Source organism: Sarcophilus harrisii, chromosome 4 (assembly GCF_902635505.1).
Source record: "Sarcophilus harrisii chromosome 4, mSarHar1.11, whole genome shotgun sequence".
Classification (NCBI taxonomy): domain Eukaryota; kingdom Metazoa; phylum Chordata; class Mammalia; order Dasyuromorphia; family Dasyuridae; genus Sarcophilus; species Sarcophilus harrisii.
The window spans coordinates 412,253,202-412,280,724 of record NC_045429.1 but is presented as its reverse complement, the minus strand read 5'-3'; the positions used below and the strand labels follow the sequence as shown (position 1 = coordinate 412,280,724).

The window sequence follows — 27,523 nt, the reverse complement described above, 5'->3', positions numbered from 1 at the left end:
ACAAATCCCTGAGAATTAGGCTGCGCATCTCACTGTATCCATTTTACAGCTGAAGTAACTGAGGCACCCAGAGTTGTTTGGAGTCATGCAGGTAGTTAACATATATTGGATTACTTGCTGACTGGGGGAGGGAGTAGGGAGGAAGGGAGGGGAAAAATTAGAACACAGGGTTTTGTAGGGGTGAAAAGTCAAAAGCTATCCATGTACATATTTTGAAAATAAAAAGTTTTAAATTAAAAAAATAAGATATGGAATTCAAGTTTCTCATTCCAACCTATAGATTTTTTTCCTTTCTTCTACTAAACCATTCTTCTATCTTAGGTACCTCATTGGTTCCATCAAAGGAAATCACTCCAGCTTGTCTAACCCCAAAACAAAAGAACATACTCCTCTCCCCACAACATCTGGAATGCAAGTTTTCCTCTCATCTGTCTTTTCCTCTCCCCAAGGAACATAATGCATTGTTTTCCTTCTCAGTCTAAGCACTTTCAGCAGTTTCTAAGCAGGGACCATCTTCTGTCCTGTGGTCTGATGGACCTGGAGTCAAGAAACCTGGGTGGAGACCCCAGTTCTGCCCCTGCAAGATCACAGAGTTCTTTGAAACTGATTTCCTCATCTGTCAAAAGAGTATTCCAGTATTTGCCCTACCCCGCGGGGTTCCTGGGAGAAAAAGCACCATGGAGTTGCAACTTATTATTCCAATATCTCTGCACACAAAGCACGTAGATTGTAAAAAGTGTATTCATATGCTTCATCTTGTCTGAGCCCCACAAAATGCCATGAGATTGACAGGTATCACTCCACCTCTGTCCTGTAAGAGGACAATAAAGTTCTCTCTGATGAGTTAGATTTCTTGAGGACAGACATGGCTTTATATTATCTTTGTGTCCTTAAGCCTAATAAGCAATAGTCTGAAGCTGGGATTTCATCATTGTATGGAAACCCCCCTTCATCTCAGGCAGCCAGGTGTCATGTTGGATGAGTATTGCAATTAAACTCTGGAAGACTGAATCCTACCCCAGACCCTTACTTATTAGCAGTGTGACTCCAGAAAAAAGTCCTGAACATCTCTGAGCCTCTATTTCTTCATCTGTAAAATGGGAATAATAACAGCACTGAAGTTTGTTGTGAAGATCAAATGAGAGAACATGGTAAAGAGCTTTGTAAATTTTAAACCACTATGGTACGTATAGTATTATATGATAATACTATAATAATAGTATTATTAGTAGTAAGAGAATTGTTTTTTCTGTAACCTGTAGTCTTAGAGAGCCGAACTGGATGCACTGAAGGGTTTGCCTCCTCCCCCTGAACTCCCAGCTGACATGTGTGAGAGACTAGCCTTGAACCCAGGGCTTCCTGCTTCCAAGGCTAGCTGACCCTCCCATTCTGATAATAAAAGTTTGTTGAATTAAGTCACAGAGAAGGAAATGGAAGTTCAAATAGAAGTGGCAAGATCAAGACCACAAAGAGTAGATGGTGAAGGTAAGATTCAAATTCAGATCTGATTCCACAGCTGGTATCTTGCCCATATATATCACTGCCTCTATAGGAAGCTCTTTGGGAAAGCAACCCAAGGGGGTTCAACAGCCTATGAATCCCAGGGGCTGGGGTTTTAAGAAACTCTTCCTTCATATCCACAGTCTAGTATCCAGTGTGCCTGTGAAATTAACTATTTCTCATGCAAGGCTGACCTGGTACTTTTATTTTCTAAAATGACTGAGTGATTTTGTATCTAGTTTCATGGGCAGTGGTGAGGATCCCATTTATTCCCAGCCTAAGAGATGTTTTTGGCTGCACCTTCACTCTCCTCCAGAAGCAGTCCCTATATCCTGGGAAGCAGGGTTGGATTAAAGATCAAAACTCTTTATGTCCATCCGGTCTTCAGTTAAGAACAGCCCCACACTGCCCATCGACACTGAGTGACGCGTTTCTCCTTCTCTCTTTGCCATCTATTTCCCAGCTCACCAGCCAAGATATTTGGCCAGATGCTTTCAGGCACAAATAACTAGGTGTTTTTCAGTTCTCCTAGTTTGCCCTCAAAAGTATTGATGGGAACTAGAAAAGTCAAACTGGAGGAATGGGAGGAAACCTGAACTGAACTTTTCTGATCTTGGAGAATTGTGGTAGGTGGGGTGAGATGAAGACCCTTTTTATAAAGGCTTTAAAAAGTGAGTTCAGGTGGACCTAGGGACCTGTGTGTGTGTGTGCATAATGTTTCCACAAGAGTACTCTGCCCACATCTCTCTTAGGACGTCATTAGGTTCTTAATCTGTACCATGGTTATGTGCCCATCTTCCACATGGTGCTATTGTAAGCTCCCTGAGGACAGGGAGCAATTCTCATTTGTCTGTAGAGTCAGTTCATACCTTGCACATTGGATATGTTTTCAATAGATATTTATCAGGCTGAATGAAGACCAAAGAATCTCAGGATGAGAGAAGTGATTGTCTCTAAGGCTCCCAGACAGATCTAGAGTATTCAACCCTCTCACTATACAAATATGCACACGTACATGTGTGTGTGTATGTATGTGTGTATATGTATATATAGTCACATAGACTCACACTTAAACAAACATATATGCTTATGTACATATATTTATACATATACACAAGATAAATGTTTTCTATATGTATTTTTTCTATTCATGTATTTATTTATTTGAGACAGTCTCTCTATTTCCCCTATGCTGGAAATGCAGAGGCTACTCAAGACTCAAGCCCATTTCTGAGTAGCTTTGATTTGCTCCTTTTCTGTCTCGGGCTGGTTTGTCCCTCTTTAAGCAGCCCAGTGACTTCCCATTCCCTAAGAGAAGAAAGAATCAGAGAAGCGGCGGGGTGTGGGACAGGCAGGGGTCCCTATATGGTGCTAAAGTTAGTGTGTATACCGAATCTGCTAAAGTTAGTGTGTACACCGAATCTGCTGCAGCTCAGAACTCCCAAACAATCCATTCACGAGCCTTGGCTTCCCTGGGATAGCAGGAACAATGGGCATGGGCTACGACATCTAGCCCCATCTCCTCATTTTATAGGCAAGGAAATGAGAACCAGAGGGATGAACTGATTTACCATAAACTCACATAGTAATGGCCCCCTCAAAAAAATTGGTTAGTGGCAAAGGCACTGATGTCTGGTTCTCATCTGACAAATTTTTAAGGTTTTATTTTACCAGGCTTTTTATTATACCAGGCCACAGGTTGCTGTAAACTCAAACTGGGTTAGAGACACCTACTGATGCTCCTTATATTGTCTTTCCTGTCAGACAGGGAAGATGAGAAATAGAACCTCATTTCCCAGAACTCCAGGGGATGGGGGTTGGGGATAGGACTGCTCAGTTTCAGAATGCGACAACGTTTGAATACTGAGCTTTTTTTCCAGCTGCAGATCCCACAGAAACAAAGCAATTAGAAATGTTTAGATGGGTGCTGATGGACTTGGGATAAGTGCCCCCACATTTCTGTCAGAACCCCCTCAAGGTATTTCTTTTCAGTCACCAGGTCTGAATCCTCAGTTTCCCCTCTTGATCCATAACATCTGACAGAAACCTTTCACATTAACCTATTTCCACCAACCTTGTGTGTCCCGGAGCAGTCTGAATGTGCCCAGATATCCAAGATGGGGACAGAGCTAGGCAGAGAGGGAAGAAGAAGAAAGGGAACCATAGAATTATAATATTTTGAAGTTGGAAGTCACCTTAAAAATTTGTCAGATGAGAAAACTGAGATCCAAGAGATTGGCCTAAGTCTCCTTCTAGTTTTGGAGCCTTATTCTTTATACTAACTCTGAAACACTTGTTCCTAATGCAGATCAATTGCCCGTGCCATGGAAAAGAAAAACTAATGTTGAGTGTCAAAGATATCCCTCTGGCCCAAGGAGACAGTCAAGGTCAGAAAGAAGTCCTTTCTATATGAGACTTTGATATAGGGGTTTCCCCTCCAGTGACAAATGGCAATGTCCCCCAGCAACCTCATAGTGGAAAATGGTCCCTGGGAAAACTGGGCCCAGGGGCTCAGGAGAGAGATTGCTTTCAGATACCAGGGCTCCATTTGCTCCAGGGTGATCTTCAGTGTGAAATTCCAACCCTCTGCCATCATTTCTGGCCAGCCCAGAGAAGGGGCTACATCTGTCCAAGCTTAGCCTACTGTCTGGCATCTTATTCAAGGCTGGCATTAGGGACCCTTAAAGACAGTTTGTGTTGGGCTGGAACCTGGGAAGATTCAATGAAACGTCTCAACACTCTATCCAAGTCAGATCAGGTCATGGTGTCCATTACTTTCCCCTGAAAAATCCCAGAGGCTGAGTTTCCCTGAAGTAAGCCAGTCCTTTGATCATCCGAAGCATGACCACCTGGGCAGGGTTAACTAGACAAGACTACCAAGAGGCCGAATGCTAACTGGCTCCTTTTGTGTTTTGAAGCCAAAAAATGGTGCATTGAGCCTTCATCCCTCTTCCAAACCCCAAGAAGATAAGGGGTAGGGAGAATGAAGGCCACAGACACCCAGATTTCTTCTTCTCTACTCTCCACTTTTCAAAACAGTCTAAATTTATTTTCTTTAACTTACTCCCAACACCCTCCCCAATAAAAAAAAAGCCAAAAAACCTCAAAAAACAACACAAACACCTCATTGTCCCAGAAACAAGATGTTCAAAAGCAAATGTTAGTCTGTTTAGAGAAAGGAGACAGAAAAACAAAAACAGAAGACTTGGTTAGGAAATTGCTTGAGGCTGGAACAGAGAACTCAGGCTTCTTCCTTTGCCTTAAGGGAGCCAGAAGAAGGGCCCAGGAGATCTGGGCACTGTCTCTTGAGATCCTCACAATCTTTCAGAATTTTGGTTTTTCTGGCAGAGACTGGGCAGCTGCGAAAGTCCAGGAGGGTTAAGAACCAGGCCGAGATTTGTCATGTCTCTGTTCTACAGCAGATCCCTGAATCCTTCTAAGTCCCAGGCATCCTTCTAAGAAGGATAGTCCTCCTGGAGCAAGAATGAGGGCCTTGAGGTGGACAGGCAAATGGCATTCTGATTGTTTTATTTGATTCCACTTCTTTTGAGGGCAAATACTATCATTGGGTGTCTTTCACTGTTCTTTCTGTCACCTCCTCCATAACTCCCATTTCTAGACTTCTTCCTGTCTCTGATCTGAGCTCAGATTGTACCCTGGCTTTGTAGGAGGCAACTCTTGGAGTGAAGTTGGCAGGGAGAGAGGGGCATAGGGAACTGAATAACAATGAGCTTGGGAAGGGATTGGAAAAGAGGATGAAAAGAACCATTTCCCTGATTCTTTCTGACTACTCAGAGGAATTACTTGAATAGGGGAAAGCCACACATTCAATCATAGCCCCCAAATGCAGAAGCACCCCTATCTCTGCCTAGGCAAACATTAGTGCCTTCAAAGTGGTTCTTGGACCAGACCCTATCCGCCTTCTCCATATCAGAACCCTGGTGTGTCAGAACCCAACCACAGCCCTGCCAAGGCTACCTAATCTGGCCCTGCTATTATCCTCCTCCTTTCTTCTGGCTGGGATATCTGGCCAGTCTTGCCAGTACCACCTGGGTGAACCCATTGCCCACTCTGACATCCACCAAAAGGACAGAAGAGAGCAATTACACTAACAATTTTCATAGCCAGAAACATCATTCTTCTGTTACCCCAGAAAGGGGCTTATTTAGAAATCATTACAGTTTAAAAAAAAAAAAAAAAAAAAAAAAAAGGAGCAAAATCAGATAGTGGGAAGTCAAGAAACCTGGGATATAATCCTTTTTGTGCTCCAAATTGGCTAGTGACCTTGGGAACATCATTTGACCTCTGAATTACAGGCTGGTTTAAGTGACCTCTAAGTTTCCTTACAGTTCTGACTTTCACTATTAATCTTAGTCCTTGCCCCAGGGCACCATCAAACATTGTGTTGATCCTTCAGGTCCCCAGTGGCTCTGACATCCTATTCTTCTGTGACTTTATAAGGCCCCACAGAAAATTGGATGCAGTTATTTTTGGCTCCGGGGAGGGGGTTTTGGTTACTTGGTTTGGGCAGCTCAATCAAAATCACCATTAATTTAACTCTGGTCCTGAAGCCACACTAGGAAACATTCTTCCTTGCCTTTGGGCAACAATCAGGGATGTGGCAGCTCTCACCAAGAGCCAGACTAGCATTACCACTGCCTGGAACAGAGCAGGCAGGAGCTGAGGCAATTGCCACGTTCTCAAGCTGTACTCCAGAAGCACCTTGAAGGTGACAGATCTCCAAGAATGAGGCACCTGGCTGGATTTGAACTTACATGGGACCCCTGCCAGGCCTGTAGCCAAGCAACAGGCTCCCATAACCAGCGTTGTTTGATTTTAATTTATTTCTATTTTGCTGCTGTTATTATCTACTTCTTCAATGACTGAGCTACTTGCCTGCTTTCTGGGGTCTGAAAAGTCTGGCTCTTCTCTCCCTAATAGTCTTGGGCTCTTGACTTCTACCCCATAAATCCCCACATTAGACCTGATTTTTGCCTACAGTTCCCAAACTCAAGGTCCTAAATACCAATGTTAAAATATTAATTCAGAAGGAGACGTTTGGACTTCCTTCTCTTGGCAGCTAAGTGGTTTAGTGTATAGAACACTGGGTTTAGAGTTGGGAAGGACCTGAGTTCAAGTATTACCTGAGCAAATTACATTATCTCTGCCTGCCTCAGTTATCTCAACTGTAAAATGGAGACAATAATAGCACCAGCCTTACAGGGTTGTTGTGAAGATCAAATGAGATAATAATAGGGGCAGCTAGGTGGTCCAATAGATAACGCATTATCCTTCAGATCAGGAAAACCCAAATTCAAATCTGGTCTCAGATACTTACTAGCAAGTTGATTGACCCCAATTGCCTCCCTCTCTCCATAAAAATAAGATTATATTTGTAAAGTGCTTAGCACAGAGTCTGGAATATAGGAGGTATTTAATAAATGCTTGTTCTGCTCTCCTTGTTTCCCAGCATATCCTTAGTGACATTTCTAGAATGCTTCCAAGCATAAATCAATGAAAAGGGCATTAGATTTGAAGGTAAAAGTCATGTGTTTGAATTTCTGTGACCTTTGGTAAATTATTTTTTCTAGGGTTCATTTATCATATCTGTAAAATGGGTAGTAGGACTGGATGACTTCTAGGTCCCTTCCAGTTTTAAAACTATGATTCTTTACATAACTATGAAGATGTACCAGGATCGTCCTCAATTTACAGATAAGGCAACTAAGTCTTAGATCTAGTGAAGGTTACACAAATGAGAAGTAGCAGGTCTTCTGACTCCCAAGTCAGAGGAGTCCCTTTGAGGTCCCTTCCAGTTCTGAATGCTACACAATTATGTTTTTCCCACTACAATGGTGTGGATACAAGCATCAGAGGCCCAGCTCAGCTGAAGCTCTGGAAGGGTTTTACACATCCCTGTTTCTCTCAGGACACCCCCATCTCAGTAAGATGATATTTGCAGTGTCCTTTTCAAGCTTTAAAACACTATATGAATGTCAATTATTAATTTCCAAGAAAGGGGTCACTGACTGTAAATCCCCAGGGGTACCCTCACCCCAATTGGGATACTTAAACCCCAGATTTGTTCGTTTCAAGTTTTGGATCAAGGTAAATGGGCCCCACTAGTACCATTCTAACTGGTCCCCATGACCATATATAGGACTGAATGTCAAAGAAACTTAGTTCTGCTTTGGGATTTTGAGCAATTCAGAAGAGCTATTTCAAGCTCATCTCTCGTATAGGAAACCTATGGCTGGGCCCGAGCTAGAGGTAATAGTATTCAAACAAGAAGTCTAATCCAAGAGCTTGGGACACAGGTACCATCACAAGGAGAGGCGTATTCCTGGAGGGAAGAATCTTAGAAACCCCCAAAGGCTTCAGCTTGCTGAAAGTGGAGCATCTTGACTATAAGCTTATGAATGGACTGAATCTGGAATCCTTTGTTCAGCTCACCAGCTTCCTATCTCTTCAGCTGCCTCCCCACTACTTCAGTCATAGCCAAGCTCCCATCATTCATAATCCTCTTGCCTCTTCATCTCTACTTCTGGACCCTGACCCAAATGGAGGTCATCGGGAGGATTATCTTTCTTTGTGGAGTTATTCTTGCCCCTGTCTCTTATTATTAGTGCAGGTGACTGATCTAACTGTAGTGTCTCGGTGCCATAGTCAAGGAACTTGTGTAACCAGCTGTGAGAAAGGCCAGGTTGGAGGAATAGGCAGTTGCACAGACTCCAGGATGCCCAAATACCCTCAACAGATGTTTTTTCCTTAATCCTGGGCTCCAATTTGCTCAAGGAAGAAACCAACTCACACAACACTGAATTTGTTTTAGTTCATAGCAGGGGCCAGGAGTCCCTGCTATCACACTGTCACAGGATGGGGGACTACCCTCTGGCCCTGGCCCTCCCTTCCTTCTAAGTAAGGATACTTCCTTCCAGTTAGGATGCCAGCTCAATCTCACCCACTCATTACCTTCAGTCCCATCTCGTACCCTGGTTCTGATCTGCTCTCTTCTCCCAGATTGGGGAAAGGGAACTTTTCAGCAACTGGGTTGAGGTACTGGGCATAGGATGCAGTGGGGGAAGATGGCTGCCTCACAAAACTCATTAATAAAGCAACCTGGAATGTCTTAGGTAACTGACTACTCCCAGAAGGAAACATTTTGCTTTTCCCCAATTCAATTCAACAAGCAGTTAAAAGTCCACTGACTATATACAAGACACCCTGTTCTGTGCTGAAGTGAGGGGCCATGGTGGAGGATAACCCACTAGTGTTTTATACAGAATCACAGCTGAGGAGACCCTGGGCTAAGGGTATCACTGGTTAGGTAAGGGTCTCTGTCTCATACATGACTCCAGTTATTTTGAGGGCCAAACTCCATCCTACCCCTATTTTTAAATTTTTAGCCACAAATATAAATGTGTGGATAGAAGTCTTCCCCTTTTTCCTCTAGGTTGAATATGTGTGTGTACACATATCATACACGCTTGTGTGTGCACACACATGTTCTCATATGTAGAAATAATTTACTTTTCCCCTGTCCCCAGTCATTATAGGAGAATAGTAATCTTTACTCAAACTACCTTCGTTCTTCCCACCCCAAAACACACACACAACACACACACACACACACACACACACTTAGGACCATGAATAGGAATGAAGAGGTACAAGCACCAGAACTGCATCCAAATCTGCTGCCTAAAGGACAGCCCAATTTCTGCCCAAGTCATCTGGGGTCAGGCAAGGTGGGCACTTTTTCTAAGCCCCAATGAGGCTGAGACCAGTGAAATCAGGGGTCAAAGAGACTTCATTGATTTGAAATTCCAGGCTTCTCTATGTTGCTTCCCTAAAGGTCAGAAAACTAGCCCATCTCCTCTCTACTCCACTTTCAACCCTGCCCTGCTCTTGTTTTCCACTCTTTCCTAACCTATGAAGAAATAAATCATTATATAGCTGTTTAGCCGCATCTGTTGGCACCTATGTGTATGGGAACTATAGAGTATGTATATCCATCAGGTGGAGGAGTTTTGTACTAAAGGAGTGTCAGAAGCAGTTATATAGCACATCTGAAGGCTTCTATTTGGGCAAAAGCCAAGGTAACACCCTTAAATGGTCCCAGAATGGGGAGCAGGCCAGGACAAGCAGGTAGGATGGGGACACAGTTACTTTTAGGGATTAGGGGAAGGTGGAGAAGAGAACGAATAATGTCCAGCGTCTAAGATGAGAAAGAAAATGTACAGGTGCATATATCTTCCAGGAAAGTGTGTAAACAGGTGAATAAGCTCCTCAGAAATGAAGGCCCAGGTGGAGAGGTTAAAAAGACACGGGGTCACCCAGGGGGAGCAGGTCCGGGCCTTAGTTCCAAATCTAACTTCCCTTACATCACAACTCAAACCTGGGTTTAAGACATGACCTCCCCGATGTCTCTGGTGAGGGGAGTGCACCTGATGAGAAGGGGTGAGGTATCTACTCACCCTGGCAGCTCGAGATGAATAGGGATCCTCAAAGAGCGCCCACATCCGCGGCTGCCATCCTTTGCAGGTACCTGCGCCCCCAGGGCCGGCTCCACTGCCACCCTCATGAGGGCCCAGCCTCTGCAGGGCCAGCTCCCGCTCGTCCTCTCCGGCCTCCTCCCCGGCTGCGGGGCCGCCGTCGGGGCTCTCGAAGATGTCCAGCGCCTCCTCGGCATCTCGGTGCTGGCGGTAGGTCATCCAGCAGCAGGGCTCCACGTCGGTCTCATCGATGCCCCAGAAGGTGAGCTCCTCCTCGAACAGCGGGCCGCACACGTCTGCGGGGCAGTGCAGTTTGCCGGTGCGGTAGTAGTTAAGGACATAGGCAAAGACGCCCGGGTGCCGGTCAAAGAAAAACTCGCTGCCGCCGCCGCAACTACTGCTGCTCCCCGCACGGCCGCCGCCCCCATCCTGATCCTGCCGTCCCCCTCCGTCGGGGTCCGCCAGCCAGGCGAGGCGAGTGCCGGGCAGGGTCCGCAGGGTGCTGCGGTAGGTCTCATGTCGCGTGCCGCCCACGTTGATAATGATCTTCTCCGACGCCTCGCCCTTGGCCATTTCTTCCTTCAGACATGTTTTGGACGGAGGCTTGTTCCCCGACTTACGCCCGCGGTAGGAGGATACACACACCGAGCTGATCATAAGAAGCGCTGCGGGGCTCCGGCTTGGGGCGGCCGCTGCCCTCTAAACACCCTTCCTGAGGAGGCAGCGTCAGACTGGGGGGGGGGGGGCGGAGGAGAGGAGGGGGGGGGGGGGGGGTGCAGGGAAGGGAGGAGGAAGAAAGAGGCAGGCAACCCCCTCCCGGCGGTGTGCCTCTGCCCCTGCCTCCCCCCCCAGGGCACAACTCCCCGAGGCTCCAAGGAAAGGAGTTAGGTTTCTCAGATGCACAGGTGGTTGGGGCTTTGGGGAGGCAGAGCAGCCAGGGAGAGAGAAAGAGAGAAGGAAAGAGGGAGGGAGGGAGGGAGGGAGGGAGAGAGAGGAGAGAAGAAGGGAGGGGGAGCGAGGCAGCAGGAGGGGGAAGCGGGAAGAGGAAAACTGAGGGCCAGAATAAGGGACACAGAGAGGTAGGGGCACGCGCGAGCACGTACACAGACACACACACACACACACACACACACACACACACACAACGTGAGCGCGCTAACACATACACATACACACACGCCCTCCTTCCCTACAGGGGCACACACACACACACACACACACCCTCCTTCCCCCACCCCACAGGGACACACTCAAACACGCACACACGCGTACACACACACACACACACACGCCCGTACAGACTCGCTGAGCCCCGCGACACCCTCCACCCCCACCCCCCGCAAAGGACAGAGAAGCGTCCAAAGCCGCACCAGCGAGGGCCGGGGAGGCGCGCACACACAGCCCGGAGAAGCCTCACACCCGCAGCTCACGGAGCCGAAGCCGCACTCTTGCAGCCAGACCCGGACCCAGGCCGGGGAGCGCCTTCTTCCAAGCTAGGAGCAGTAACGCCGGCGGCCGAGGTGGCGGCGATAGGGGCAGCGGGGGCAGCGGTAGCGCAGCAGCAACAAGTCCTCGCAGCAGAGGCTGCCGGGTCCGGGTCGATGCTCTCACGGCAGCGGCTCCGCCTGCCCTGGCTGCTCTTGGTCAACACGAGGCAGCAGCAGCAGCGGCGGCGGCGGCGGCGGCCCCGGCGGTGGCTGCATGTGGCCTCTTCCCCCCATTCATAAATCCAGCGCAGAGAGGGGGGAGGGGCGGGGGAGGGGCTGCGTTGGGCTAGGCGGCGGCGCCTGCAGAAGGAAAACAAGCCGGTGAGGGTAGGACCAGGGGAGGCTCGGGTCCCTGGGTCCTTGGCGCGGACGGCGAGTGGGATTCCGGGAGGTGGCGTCTGGGTGCAGCGTTGCGGGGGCCGGACCCGGGCGGGCGGGGGACTCCGACGGGGCGTCCTGCGCCGAGCTGTGTTAAGGGGCGGGGCAGTAGCGCTGACCAGAGCTTTCGGCGCCCTTAGCGGATTATCCGGGTTGATCTATGGGAGACCCGAGCGCTAGCACCTGAGCGCTTTTAGTACTGGAGGGCTGCGCCGCGGGTGGGGGGCGGCCTCAGCGGAGCGCCCCAGCGCCGGGGCCCTGGGATCCAGCCGCAATGGGGGCCTCGCCATCCAAGCCTCTGCCCATGTCGGGGTGGGGGGCGGGGGGGACGACGTTTGGCTGGGAGCGAAAGTGGAGGGTGAGGGGTGAGATTGGCCAAAGCGGAGGGTGAGACAGAAGTGAAGGTGGTCCCAGAAAGTAGCCTCTCTAGGTGGAGGTTCTGCTACGGCTTGGGCGGGGGACCCAGACGTCCGAGAATCTTCTTGATTTTGCCAGGGATCTTGGCTGTGGACTCCCAGCTCTGGAGGCTTTTCCTGACGGCTCCGCCTTGCCCAGGCGCGCCCTTAGTGGGGTGGGATGGGCGGGGCGCGGGGCGCGGGGCGCTGCGCCTGGACCAGAAGGGGTGGATGAGGTGCCGGGGCGCGGCAGCTCGGGGTTTGAGGGCTGGTTCTCTCTCGGGGCCCAATTTGAGCCCGCAACTGCGCCGGGCCGTGTAACCCTGTCAGTGCCGGAGCTCAGCCCGGCGGCGTACCGCTTCTGCTCGCCTCCCTCCCTACTCGTCACCCTCTCAGGGAGCTGGCTCTTCAATCAGCAGCTCCGCCCACTGCAGCCCCAGGGACCGAGAAAAAAAAGGAGCTTTTGACCCCTGACCTATCTCCCCTCCCCGACTTTCTAGTGTCTCCCTAAGCAGGTGTCTCTAAATCACCCATCCGCCCCACCCATTAACTGCACTATTGGTGTTTCGTAGTTACTGAAGGTATTCCCCAAAGGTTGGGACTGGAAAGAGAGGCCGTCTTGAAGTGAGCCATCCATAAGATACTGCAGAAAAAGAGACCATTTGATCTATGAATTTCGGTTACTCACAGCTCCAGGAATCTAAGTTGAGGAAAAGAGCGTCTCTGAGGTATTTGTATGTTTTGTTGACAACCTGATGCAACAGTCACCAGCAATTATCGCAGGGATTGAATCAGGACATTGAGGAAGCCGCTTCTGCAGTTCTTGGAGTTTTGCGATTAGGAGCAGAGTCTCTTGGGTCCCTTTTTAGTCTTGGGTAAAAATGGTCTTACCACTGGTGGAACAAAGAGAGAATGCTGGAGCTGTCCAGGGTAGTGGCCGGGTCTGGGACACCGTTTCTAGAAAAGGAAAGAGACAAAAAGGAGGCAGGTCTTTTAAGGAGACAGGTATTCGGGTTCAATTCAGAGCGACTTGCTAACATACTGAAGCCAGATCCATTTTGGGGTCCTTTATTCCCCTTTTTGTCCCTCACCCGAGGTCTCTGTAATAAAAGGAGTTTATGCAGCCAGAATGTGTAATCAGCTTTAGGCCCATTCCATAACCAACTCTTCACTGTGTCCCACATAAAGTAAGTCCTTATACACTGCCTGGTGGCAGCCCTCAACATTGTCTCTCTTGCTATTTATCTCTTATATTGTTATTTCATTTTTATGCATTTATGTCTTTTCTACCCAAACTGGATTGTAAGCTCCTTCAAGGCAGGAGAGTAACCATTCTTTTTCATTTGTCGGCACCTACTACTGTTCTGGGCACCTGACAAGCTGGATAAATATTTAGTGAATGTTGAAAATATGAACCTCACCAAAAAGTCACTTTCCTCTCCTGAAGTCTCCCTGTGTGGAATTTGTGGGGTAGACTTTAAAGAAATTACTTTACATTAAGGAGCAGAATTTGGCCTAGCTGTAGCTAAATTTGCCACAATATTTTAGCAGTCCTATGATCTCAATTGTAAAGGTAACTTCCATTGGTGCAGACCACTACCTATTCACAACTTGTCGTCCTATGTGATTATTTTCCATATCTTTCCATAAATCTTCCATAGAGTATCAACCCAACACAATATAAGCTTTCCTCTAGGTCTTTGAACATTTTCCAGCTCCTAGCAGCAGCCTAGTGGAAACCTGATAAACACCTGATGATTGACTAATTCCATAAGTACCAACCAGGTGCAGTGTTGGAGCTGTCCAACCCTTATCTTTGGCTCCTTTCTCTCCTGGGTAATATCATTAACACTACTTCTTGAACACAAAATCTCAAGAGTAATATGAGATAGTCTTCTTATGCCCACTATGTTTCTTTCTTTGTCCTTTCATACTTATATTTCTGACTCTTTGGAAATTCTTGTTTCATAGTTCAAAATCATAATATAGAAACCCAGGGAAGAACATCAGTGTTTTTTAAAAATGGGTTTTTGTGTCATAAAAATATTTGGGATAGTGCTAAGCACTGCACAGTTTCCCAAATGTTACCCAGGATTCTTTTTCCCTCTTATTTAACTATGGGTGTAGCTTATTGTTTGACTATAGAGCCTGTCCCAGATATATGTATCCATGTAGGTCCTGGATTGACAGTATCTATAATAAAATGAAGGTGGGAGAGGGAGACAAAATGTGAGAGTTCTCTGAGAGAAGTCTAAACACAATATAATGGAATGGGTTACTATTTTCATATTTTCAATTTATTATTGCCTTGGTGTGGCTTCTTTCACTGATACAGAGCCCAACCATTTTGCAATTTAAAAGATGATTTTGGAAACTTGTCTGGCTAAAAAAATATTATTACCCTTCGGCCAGCCTGGGAATGAGCTTCCTTCACTTGGGCTGGCTCTCTGAGGATGAGCCTGTCACAGGGTCTTATCTCAAAGCTTTTCCAACATCAAAGCTTGTGTTTGCTTGGTATAGCTTTCTAGAAACTAGAGTTATGGTCTCATAACTTTACCATAACTTTGGAATAGGACTTTTCTGTGAAATTACATATTATCATTAACCAAAAAATGATTGATAATAAAATAGAAAACAAAAATCTATATAAACTATCATTTCCCATAGAGATAAATGCATAGCTAATCCTCAATGTATTATCATAGCTTTTGACCTTAGGTAAGCTGCTTTAACCCTGTTAGATGTTATCATTTCTGGAAATGTTATACTAAAGCCCTTTCTGATGTTAGTTAGTACCTGATGAGTCTAGAGGATGCAGGTTGGCACATGATCATAGAGACCTTATTGTCCTGAACTCAACCTGACTAAGCATTGAAAATTTCATAGGTTCATACTCTGAAGCTGGATAGGATCTCAGAAGTCATCTATTCCAATTCCCTCCTTTTACAGATAAGGAAACTAAAGCCACAGAAAATTTTGTTATTCACCCCAGTTCCATAAATAATATTTATTAAAGAAGGATTTAAAACTTGGTCTTAACATGTCAAAATTAGGGCTCTCTCCATTATATCATACCTCATCACTAGTGTTTAACTGGTTTAGACTCAAAAAGATTCCTCATTTTTTTATTTGAAAACAGTATGAAACTATTATAGAATAGGAAAGGACCAAAAAGGATAGGGAGTTAGAATGGGTAGTAGGGAGAGGGAAATTTGATAAACCAGGGCACGGAGGTACCAGGTTAGATAATCCACAAAATGCATAAATAAGAATTTATTTAAGTTAGCAAACAAAAGTATAATAATAGGACACATAGTATCAGGGTTAGATGTCCTCTACTAAGAACTTTTAGGAAAATACCATGGAACTCTCTTGTCTCTTAGGAGTCAGAGTTGCCCTCCCTATTTCTCCAGAATCAAACTTTCTTGCCAAGAAATCATGAATAAACAACTTCAAAAGCATTCCCAGACTAGCTGGAATTATGCCATTTCCCTAAGCAAAGAGAAGAAAAAGGAGAAAAAAATGAAAAATGGTTAAAAAATAGGAGAAAAACTAGCACTGTGTGGCTTAGTGAAGCTATCCAACACATCTTTGTTGTTTATAGAGTTTCAGCCTTAGCTCAGGCCATGTCAACTCATGTCCAGTCTATGGTAATAGCTTTCTAATTGGTCTCTCTGTCCCAAGTCTCTCCCTACTCCAACCTATCTTTTACATGCTGCCAAAGTGATTTGTTAAAATATGGGCTTAGCTGTGTCATTCTCCCTCCTTCAACAAACTCTAGTGACTTTCTATTTACCCCTGGAATCAAATACAGACTTCTCTATTTAGCCTTTAAAACTCTTCCATCCTCTAGCTCTTTCCTATTTTTCTAATCTCTTACATCTCCTCCATGTAGTCTATGGTTTTTTCATATTGGCCCTCTTGTTGCCCCTCACACAAAGAACTTCATCTCTCAACTCCTTGCCTTTGTTCAGGCTGTCCCATATGCCTGAAATGTTCTTCTTCCTCAATTCCATCTTTAAGAATTCTTGGCTTCCTTCAAGATTTAGTTCAAACACTCCTCTCTAAGGTATCTTAGATTAGAGTAATAGGAACTCAGAGATGCCTGAAGAGAAGAAAGCAAAAGGAGCCTATAGAAGGAGTTACTGTTGTTTGTTCTTCATCCTCAAAGGGGACCATGACATTAGGGAGGTGATTCATGACATGCAAGTGAATTGGATTTAAGTAAGGGTGGACTATGCAAAGTCACCAGCCTCACTTTCTCCTCTGAAGCCATTAGTAAGATATAGATCAGAATGACTGGAGATGGCCCTAGATGCAGTAGGAGACGGTGGCCTTTTTCAATAGAAGGGGTGATGGAGAATGAAAGGAAGATGGGAAGAAGGATGTGCTGAGAGCGACCTCTGGTGAGGAATATTAGCATAGTACTCTACTGCAAGTTGGCTTCAGAAACAGAATTTTAGTACTGAAAGAAATCCTAAGTGGTATAATCCAAACCTTCCAGAAAAATTTTATAAGAAAATGCTGAGTCCTATAGAAGTGAATTAAGTTGTCAAAAGGCATACATGGACTAATGTGAGATAGATAAAAAGAAATAGAGGGAAGGAAACATAAGTCCCTTATTAATGATAATATAATAACTAGCATTTATATCATTTTAAGGTATATCACTTTATGGTTTGCAAAGTACTTTGAAAGTAGTATCTCATTCCCTTTTATTATCTCATCCCCTCATCCATACCCCTGGAGGGTAGGTGCTATTATTATCTCTCTTTAACAAAGAAGAAAATTGAAGCAGAGAGTTTCATAGCCAGCAGCTGTATGAGGGTAGATTTCAACTCAAATTTTGTCAATTTTAGGTCTCGTGCTTTATCTGCTATTGATCCCCTTTCTTATCATTAATTTTAACCTTGATATTCAGGTAGTTCCAATTATTACCTCTATGCAGATCATTTATAATTCTATATAACCACCCTCAACCTTTACCCAAAGTTAAAGTTCTGCTTTTTCACATATATTTTAGACATTTCCATCTAGATGAGAAGGAAGGAAAGTATTTGGTAAGGAAAAGGATCAGAGGCCATGGTCCAAATGGAGAAGAAGGTTAGGAAAAGATTAAAAAAGGAGAGAGGAAAAATCCAGTTTGTTCCAGAAAGGAAGGAAATGTAAAGGAGTAAAAGGGAGATATTTCAGTAGAATTAGTAGAGCCTGGGACAGGGAACCAGAGTTTAATCCAGTGTCCCTTGGATTTGATGGACTAAATAAATGGGAGAAGAGCAAATAAAAGGAGGAAAGAAAGAAGAGAGAGGTAGTCAAAGGAAGAAAACATTGGTCATTGGTAGCACCATGTAGGAAAAACTACTAGACTGCATAGAGTGATATAGAGATGTATTTTATAATATATATATATATACATCTATATATATTATAAAATACTCTTATATTATATATTATTATATTATACTATATATAGACATATATAGTATAATATAATGGGATCTTTGGAAGAAAATACACAAGGATAACTGGTAGAGGGCAGGTGGAATTAAAGAGCTGAGAAAAATGATAATAAATTGTTTGTATATTGCTCCCCTCATTAAATTATAAGCTCCTTGGGAGTAGCCATCATATTTATCTTTCTTTGTCTTTCCAGCCTTAGAATAGTGCCTGACACATTGTAGGTACTTCATAAGTGGTCGGTGACTTGTTGACTTTTTTTTAAACCAGCAGACACCTGCGGTCTACTATCAAACTTGTCAAAATCACACTTCAATCCAAATGTTAAATATTTTCTTTTTGGACAAGACCAAGGAAGAAGAGGTAAGGTATGCATATCTCACTATTTCTGAACATATAATCTCCTTTCTTTGATCTCTTACAAGATCTTTCACAATGATTATGTGCAAGTCAGTAGTTAACATCAATAGCTGGCAAATAGGCAAATTTAGGCTTAATATTAGGAAAACATTTTCCTAATTAAAGCTATACAATAGTGTAATGGGCTGTCCCCTTTCACAGTATCCTTTGATAAGATAATGGATGGTCACTTACCAGATATGTTATACTGAGAGTCCTTTTTTTTTGGGGGGGGGGGTGACTAGCTGTAATGATACAGATTCTTTCCAACTCTAAAATTCTGAAAAAAAAAAAACCCCAAGGTTATAATGTTGCCTTGTTCATGTTTGAAGTTTAGTTTGGTTTTGAACTTTATTTGATATCACATAAGTTGGTTGGTTGGTTGATGTCCTTCATTTGCTAAGAAGACCAAAATGACATTGCTATATTAGAGTGAAGTTAGTGTGTCCAACTGTGGCTGATCAGACCAATATGAGTGTTCTGAGCATTCCAATCATGTAAGTAATCATTTCCAGTCATAAAATAACATTTAACTTCATTTTCCTAGATTCATAAGATAATTTAAAATGAATCATTTCAAAATTGCTGATCTTTTCCCCTGCTTTTATTAAGGTACCAGCAAATATCTTCTTTTAATATAGTAAGTTTATTGATTCATAAATTCATTCATTAATTTATCTGCTGCTGCACTAATACATACTTTTAAAGAGTGGGAGAGGACTCTGATAAAATCTGACCTGCCTGTATCAGAGGGTTATTGGGAAAATCCAATAAGAATGAGATAATGGATGTAAAAGCACTTTGAATGTTTACAACAATCTATAAACACAAGATCTTTATGTATATGTCCTGAGATTGCAAGCTAAATTATACTTTCTGAATTTGAACTCAAAGCAGAGGACAAAACTAGAAACCACTTTGATTAGATTTCCTAGAAACTACTCTCTGAAAGCCTAGAAATAATTCCCAGAGATAATTCCTACAGCACTTTTTTTTCAGAGTTGCTTCCAATTTTCCTTTTGTTATCAACAGCCCTCTCCAGCCATGGAAGAAAATTTTCTAATGTTTTTCATACATTCTCTAGGCCTGATCAGCAGCAGATTCTGTTTATTGTGGTGAGGGTTAAATAATTTGATTAGAGAATTAAGGGGAAAGTAAAACAAAACCTTCCATGACTCTGTTTGGGAAACTCAATCCCAATTTCACCATCATGAACAAAAGTAGAATAGTAATAAAATGATGGATTTGGCATTGGAAGGGATCTTAGAAACCAGTCAATCTGACTTCCTCATTTTATAGAAAAGAAGTGTAAAGCCTGAAAAAAATTAAATTATGTACCCAAGGTCACACAGGAGTAGTAGTTATGGAAGTGGGGTCCAAGTACACCCCATCAATCTGTCTCCCAATAATAATCATTGTTTACATATCGATAATGTGCTTTTTGTATGTAGAAAGTAGAATAGCCAAGTGGATAAAATGCTTACCTTACAAAGTCAAGAAGACATAGATTTCCAGTTCTGATTCTGATACTTATCTGTTCTTAGAGTCAAGAAGACATATATCAAACTATGCATACCCTTTGATCTAGCAGTGTTTTTACAGGGTTTATTCCCAAAGAAATCTTAAAGGAGGGAAAGGGACCCATATGTACAAAAATGCTTGTGGCAGCCCTTTTTGTAGTGGCAAGAAACTGGAAACTGAGTGGATGCCCATCAGTTGGAGAATGGCTGAATAAGTTATGGTAATTGAATGTTACAGAATATTATTGTTCTATAAGAAATGACCAGCAGGATGATTTCAAAGAGGCCTGGAGAGACTTACATGAACTGATGCTAAGTGAAATCAGAAGAACCAGGAGATCATTGTACAACAAGATTATACAATGATCAATTCTGATTGACATTTTTCTCCTCAACAATGATATGATTCAGGCCAGTTCCAATGTGTGATGAAGAGAGCCATCTATACCCAGAGAAAGGTCTGTGAGAACTGAGGGTGGACCACAGCATAGCATTTTTACTTCTTTTGTTGTTGTTTGCTTGAATTTTATTTTCTTTCTCATTTTTCCCCTTTTTGACCTGATTTTTCTTGTGCAGCATGATAATTGTAAAAATATGTATGTCTATATTGGATTATATTTTGTCATGTTTAACATATATTGGACCATTTACTATCTAGGGGAAGGAGTGGGGAGAGGGGAGGAAATTGGAGCACAAGGTTTTGCAAGGGTCAGTGGTGAAAAATTATTCTTGCATATGTTTTGAAAATAAAAAGCTTCAATAAAAAAAGAAAACACAGATTGCCAGTTCTGCTTATGATACTTATTATCTGTTCAACCTTGAGAAATCACAGTTTCTATGTGACACAAGCAACTCCCTAGGACTTAATCTACAAAGTTATAAGTAGGTTGGGCTCTGCTTTGATGAAAGAACTTTCTACACTGGGAGTTTTCACACTGACAAAACCACAGACCTTTTGTGAATTCCCATGCTTAGTTGAGCTGATCCTATGTGGACTGATGAATAGTCCATCCCTAGGTTGCCTTCAAGACCTTTCCAGCTTTGGTCAGGCTTAGCACAGCTTGCACTCTGCTGAGGGATCACCTCCATAAGGTCTTTGAGACTCTAAGCTCAGAAGAGATCCTTACTCCAAGGTGAGTCTGGTGGTGATGATGTTTTAAGTTTACGAATAAAAAGCATAAAAAGCATAAATCTGAAGCTGGTGAAGGGTTCCTGAACCAAAGGAGTCACAGATCTTTGACAGTATCAAGATATAAAATGCTGTAAGATTTACCAAGTGCTTTCCTCACAAAACATTGGGAATGCATAGAATAAGTATTAATATTCCCTATTCTACAAAAAAGGAAACTGAAGCTCCAAAACATTCCATGATTCACTCAGATAATTCAGCTACTAAGTATGGGAACTGGAACTTAAATCTAAAAAAGATTGATCAATCCAATCCACGTGTGACTTTTCTTCCAGCAGTTGGGACAATGATAATTATGTTGAATCCTTATAATAAAAATAGAAGACATTAGTGCTTTAAATTTTCCATAGTATTTTTCATGTTTTCTGTATGAATTTGGTGAAAGGTCTGTGAGGTATTGTTAAGGTAACAGAAGTTCAGGATCATGAGCAAATAATTTTGAAAGGTAAAATTCCAATCTAATTCTTCCCAAACCCAAAGGAAACACTATCCTCTCAAGAAAGATCTTATCTCTCTCTACATGCATTAATATATCAACTAAGATTGCAGAAAGAAAGTACACAGAGTTTGGGAAGCTCTCCAAGGCCAAATTCTCAAGGCACTTTGATAAACAATTTCAATGTAGAAGAAAAAAAAGTTGTTTAAAGGGACTGATAAAGATGACTCTTAAAAGACATGAACAAAAGATGGAAGTCATGGTTTGTAGTGGAGGATAAATACAAAAATAGCATGTCCTTTAGAAAAAAATTTAAAGTCCAAAATCTAGATTGAACTGAGGCTGATAATGAGTTCTAAAGACAACAAAAAAAGGATATTTTAAATTTTATTTGAGGAAAAGAGGAGGATTGAGGCAAATTTAAGATGAATGCTTGAGCTGGATGATAATGACAGAGAGAAGACAGAATTATTCAACTTTTACTTTACTTCTCATCTTTTTTTCTGTTTAAGACAACAATTTTTCTTTTACTCAAAAAGACAGAACTGAAATGGCTAACATGGGATCAAAATCAAAGAGATAATGGAAGCACCAAATTGCCTTCTGATTCCAGTCTCCAGACCCAGATTAATTTCATTCTCTAAAACTGAAAGAACATAAAGATGTTAATGCAGAAGCACCACCAGTGAGGAAGGATTTAAACACATATCTTCCTGACTTTGCTACATACTCCATGTACTATGTGTGTACTAAAAGACCATTGAGATAAAACCAACAAAAATTATCTTATAGAGCTAGAAAAAGTAATAACAAAATTCATCAGAAAAAACAAAATATTAAGAATATTAAAGGAATCAATGAAAAAACTGAAGGAAGGTGGCCTATCAGTAGCAGATCTTAAACTGTATTACAAATTAGTAATCATCAAAACAATTTGGTAGTGGGTAAGAAATAGAGTGGTGGACCAATGGAACAGATTAGGGACACAATACACCATAGAAAATGACAACAGTAACTCGATAAAACCAAATATTTAAGCTTTTTAGACAAGAACTCACTATTTTGACCAAATAAGAGAGAATCATGGGATATAACATGGACAATTTTGATTACATCAAATTAAAAAGGGTTTGGGCAAACAAACCCAATGTAGCCAAGATGTAGGAGAAAAGCAGGAAACTGGGAAAATATTTTTAAAGCACTTTTCTTTGATAAAGACCTCATTTCTCAACTATGTAGAGAACTGAGTCAAATTTATAGCTTTATGAGGCATTTCCCAATTGATGACTGGTAAAAGGATATAAACTAGCAATTTTGGAAAGAAAACAAATCAAAACTATCTATATTCATATTAAAAATGCTCTAAATCACATTTGATTAGAGAAATGAAAATTAAAACAACTCTGGGGTACCACCTCATACCTATAAGATTGCCTAATATCACAGGAAAGGAAAATGACAAATGTTGATGAGGATGTGGAAAAATTGGACCACTATTGCATTGTTGGTAGAGTTGTGAAGTGATCCGAGCATTTTGGAGAACAATTTGGAACTTTACCCAAAGGGCTATAAAACTGTACATCCCTTTAATTCAGCAATACCATTACTGTATACCAAAGAAATTCAAGGAAAAGGAAAAAAAATATTTACAAAAATATTTATAACAGCTTTTTGCGGTGGCAAAGAATTGGAAACTGAGAGGATGTCCATCAAATGGAGAATGGCTAAACAAGTTGTAGTATATTTTTGTGATGGAATACTATTGTGCTATAAGAAATGATGAGCAATATGGTTTCAGAAAAACATTGGAAGATATATAGGAATTAAATGGAAAGTGAAGTGCTTAGAACCAAGAGAATATTGTACACAGTATTGGCAATATTGTATGATGATCAATTGTGAATGACTTAGCTATTCTGATCAATATTGTAATGATCCAAGATAGTTCTGAAGGACTTATAATGAAAAATTCTCTTTACCTCCAGAGAACAAACTGATATAATCTAAATGAAGATTGAAGCAAAATTTTTTCACTTTCTTTATTTTTCTTTCTTTGGTGGTTTTTTGGCAACATGACTAACATGGATATGTTTTGCATAATTTCACATGTATGAGTGATATCACAATTCTTGCTTTCACAGAAGGTGGGGGGAGGGGTAGAAGAAAGGATGGAAATTCAGAATTTAAAGTTTTTCCTTTAAAAAATGAATGTTGGGGCAGCTAGGTGGCAGAGTGGATAGAGCACCAGCCCTGAAGTCAGGAGGACCCGAGTTCAAATTTGATCACTTAACACTTCCTAGCTGTGTGACCCTGGGCCAGTCACTTAATCCCAATTGCTTCAGGAAAAAAAAAAGAATGCAAAAAATAAATTTAAAAATGCACTTGGAAAAAAGATCATTTAGAGGAACAACAAGAAAAATCTTCAGGGCATATGAATACAATGGAATACTTTTATGAAGTAAGAATGAATGAGGAAATCAGAGAAATGTTGGAAAACTTCTATGAATTGATCTATGCTGAAGTAAATAAAATCAAGAAACCAAAGAAACCAAGAAAACAATATATCAAATGATTATGATAATACCAATTAAAAGATCACTGAATGAAAGATCAACTCTGGATAATAGGAAAAAAAAAATTAACTTCTCCAGAGAAGAGATAATGAAATATAAACTTTTTCCCTTCTAACAACTATATACATAGACATAGTTATACATACACTTGCATCATCAACAGATATGATCTCTATATAAGATATATTTAGCTTGCCCAACTCCTCACAAACTTGGATTGGCCAATTAGGAAGAAATTTAAGCAGGAGTATCCTTCCCATTACTTTTCCTTTACTCCTTCCTGAAGGACTCTCAAGCTATCAAGACCCTCTCCCAGGTAGCTAAGTGGGAAAACTGTTGTGGTTGTTCATAGCCACAGGATGAGCTAGCAGTCATTATCTACAAATCTTGCCCTGAGACGGAGGACCACCAGGTTTTAACAACTACTCTACTCCCGTTTTTGAACATTGTCATCTAAATGACTGGTGCACCCCTGACTTTTGATATCTGCTCTCCAATTGCAACTTCAAAACTTCTGGTGCAGAAAACAACCTGATAATAGAGTATATATATATATATATATATATATATATATATATATATATAGTTGTTGTCCTTCATGCTCATCGAGAACCAAAATGATATCACTATTTCCGATCAAGGTACAATGTATCCAACTGTAGCTGATCAGACCAATATGAGCTCAGAAGGCTCTATCAAAAATCAGACACAAATAGTACATCTAAACATTGGGAGTAGAAATGTCTCTGAATTTATGTGTTTCAAAGCAAGTGGAAAGAGTCAGGAAGATAAGAGTTTTTACACTGCCTCAGACACTCACTATGTGTCATCTTCCTTATCTATAAAATTAGGATAATAATAATAACAGGGTTGTTGTGAGGTTCAAATGAGAGACATACTATGTGTTTTTCACATCTTAAAATGGTTATAACCAGAGTAGCTATTATTCTGATCCATGACAGTTTCCCTGAAGCTGCTGCTTTATATGTCTCTCCAAATTAGAGTGTCAACCCCTCGAGAACAGGGTCTATCTTTTTTTTTTTTTTAACTTGCATTCATTGTACTTAATACAGTGCTTGGTACATAGTAAGTGCCTAATAAATGATTTTCTAGTTCTTCCACTCATTCATTTAAAAAGAGTCAGCATGACTTTATCCAAAGAAGCCACTCATGCTCATTTCTCTTTTTTGGCAGTTTCTAGAATGGTAGATCAAAAGAACTCTGTAGCTATATTTTACTTCATTTGAGCAAAGCACTTGATAAAAATCTCTTATGCAATTCTTGCAGAGAAGAAAAAGAATTGTAGCCCAAGTAATAATACAATTAGATGGATTGTATTATTCATCTGTTTGAAGGGCTGGCTGCCTAGATTGTATTACTGATGAATTATATTGTTCATCTAGTTAAATGACTGGGCTAATAAAGGAGTCGTGAATGGTTTGATGTTGACATGAGGTCTTTAGTGAGGTGTCCTAGGGATCTGTCAATGGCTCTGTGATACTTAGCATTTTTGACACATACTTCAAGGTATGGTATAAATAGCATACTAATCAAATTTGCAAGTGGGTTCCACTAAAAGGGGCAAATAATATGTTGGAGGCAAAGTTAGAATCCAAAAAGATGACAGATTAAATTACAGAATACAAAATCTTTTGGTCCAGAATGGTTTACTCTTTCTGGCTTTGTATCTTTAGGAAGTGAAGAAGAACAAGAATTGTATAAGACAAGAGCGCATGGATGGTCATCATATGTATTACTGGAGGGTTTTTCCTCACACTGGTAAGATCACAGATTCATCAAAGTAGTGGGGCATTTTATATAATTCTATATAGAACAGTCACAATTTAGGACACTCTCCCAGTACAAGATGTGACATGGTAATTTGACACTCACCAGTACTTAACATGTTTTGCTGTTGGATTTCTTGAACATTGGGCTGAATCTAATAAGGGGAAACATAATAAGAATATTCATATATAGGGTCTTAATTTTTTTTCTTCAGAAATTCTATTTCCTATGTAGAAATTTTCTAGGTGGAAAATGGCCAGGAAACAATTTTCTGTAAAGGACCTGGGGGTCTTAGTGGGCCCCACACTCCAAATGTGCCAATATAGCAGCCAAAAAGCTAGTGAAATTTCAGGTTATGTTAAGAAGTGTAGGTACAGGACTAGAAAAATAGTCCTGCAAGAAAGTATACCCATGCCCTTTCCTGTCTGTTTGGCTAAAAAAAAAAAAAAAAAAAAAAAAAAAAAAAAAAAAAGAAAGATAGGAAAGCTGGGTTCAAATATTTGAAAGTCTGTTGTGTAAAATAGGAATTATAACCTGTTCTTCTTGTCTTCCAGAGAACAGAATTAAGACCAATGAGTGAAAATTGCAGGGAAGCAAATTTAAGATAAGAAAAATTTTGTTGACAAGTTATACTATAGAAGAGTAGAATGAGATGCCTCTGGAAGTTCTATCTCAGTGGTCTCAAAGTAAAGACTGGGTAGGGAGGGAGGATCTTGGAATGGGGGTCATGGGACAGATTAGACCTTTGAAGTTTCTTCCAACTCTTAAATTCTGGCACTGTATTTCTGTGAATCACATAAAGGCCAATCTCTAAGCAACAACTTACCCACTGTGTGAGAGGCAATATGGTGTCATGATTCTCAAGTGATGGCCTTGGAATCAAAAAGACCTGGATTCAATTCTCACCTCTGATGTTTACTTGTTGTGTAACCATGAGCAAATCACTTACTTTCTTTGGTTTGTGCTCCCTCATATGTAAAATGGTGATAAGCAAATTTGTCCTTGCCTTGATATCTGTTCTGAGAATCAGAGGAGACAGTATATATAAAGGATGTTGCCAACTCTAAAGCCCATACAGATGTTAAGTATTGTTATCTTGAACCAATTACTCTGCTGTTAGTGTCCTTATCTGTAAAATAGGAATAGATTCTTGTAACACCCACAACAGAGTTATGGAAAAAAGGGTTTTGTGAAGTGAAAAGTACAATATAAATATGAGCTAACAGAGGGAACACATAGACATGCAAAGGATGGACAGAAGGGCAGCAGATAAAAACATGATGGAGGGACATTTGAGGAAGAGGAAAAACATGTACTAAGTACTTACTGTGTGCTAGGTACTATACTAAGCACTTTTCAAAAATTATCTCTTTTGATTCTCACAATAACCCTGATAGATATATTATCCTCCTTTTACAATTATCAGTGTAATTATTGAGCTATCATGGGAAGGACATAGAAAGGATAGACAGACAGATTTGGGAACAATCAGGCTTGGAGAGAGTAGACAGATACATGTGGAGGGCAGGCAGATATGGAGAGGCAGCTGGGTATCAGTGGATAGAATACTGGACTTCAAGTCAAGAGGACCTCAGTTCAAATCCAACCTCACACACTAGCTATATGACCCTTGGACACAACCTCTGTCTGTCTACCTTAGTTTCCTCATATGCAAAAGAAAAAACATTTATTAGGTACCTACTATGTGCCAGGTGTGGTGTTAAGCATCTCACAAATGTTTCATTTAATGAAATTAGAATAAAGATAATTATTCCTTTCTCTCTGGTTGTTGTGAGGATCAAATATTTAAAGTGCTTTGCAAACCTCAAAGCATTATATAAACGCTAGCTATTATTTTTAGATAAAATACTTCCTGTATTACCTTTACATCATGAATGCTTTCTTC

General features: G+C 41.6%; 1 protein-coding gene across 4 annotated transcripts in view; it reads right to left on the bottom strand.

The window, feature by feature from the left end:
• KCNC4 (potassium voltage-gated channel subfamily C member 4) overlaps positions 1-10,752 on the bottom strand; it is a 69,492-nt gene extending 58,740 nt beyond the window's left edge. For all 4 annotated transcript variants that reach the window (XM_031967246.1, XM_031967248.1, XM_031967247.1 and 1 more), the window contains exon 1: positions 9,978-10,752. In XM_031967246.1, the coding sequence (XP_031823106.1) occupies positions 9,978-10,652 (675 nt within the window). In that variant the 5' untranslated portion in view covers positions 10,653-10,752. The remainder of the gene's footprint in view (positions 1-9,977) is intronic.
• Between the last annotated feature and the right edge of the window lie 16,771 nt (positions 10,753-27,523).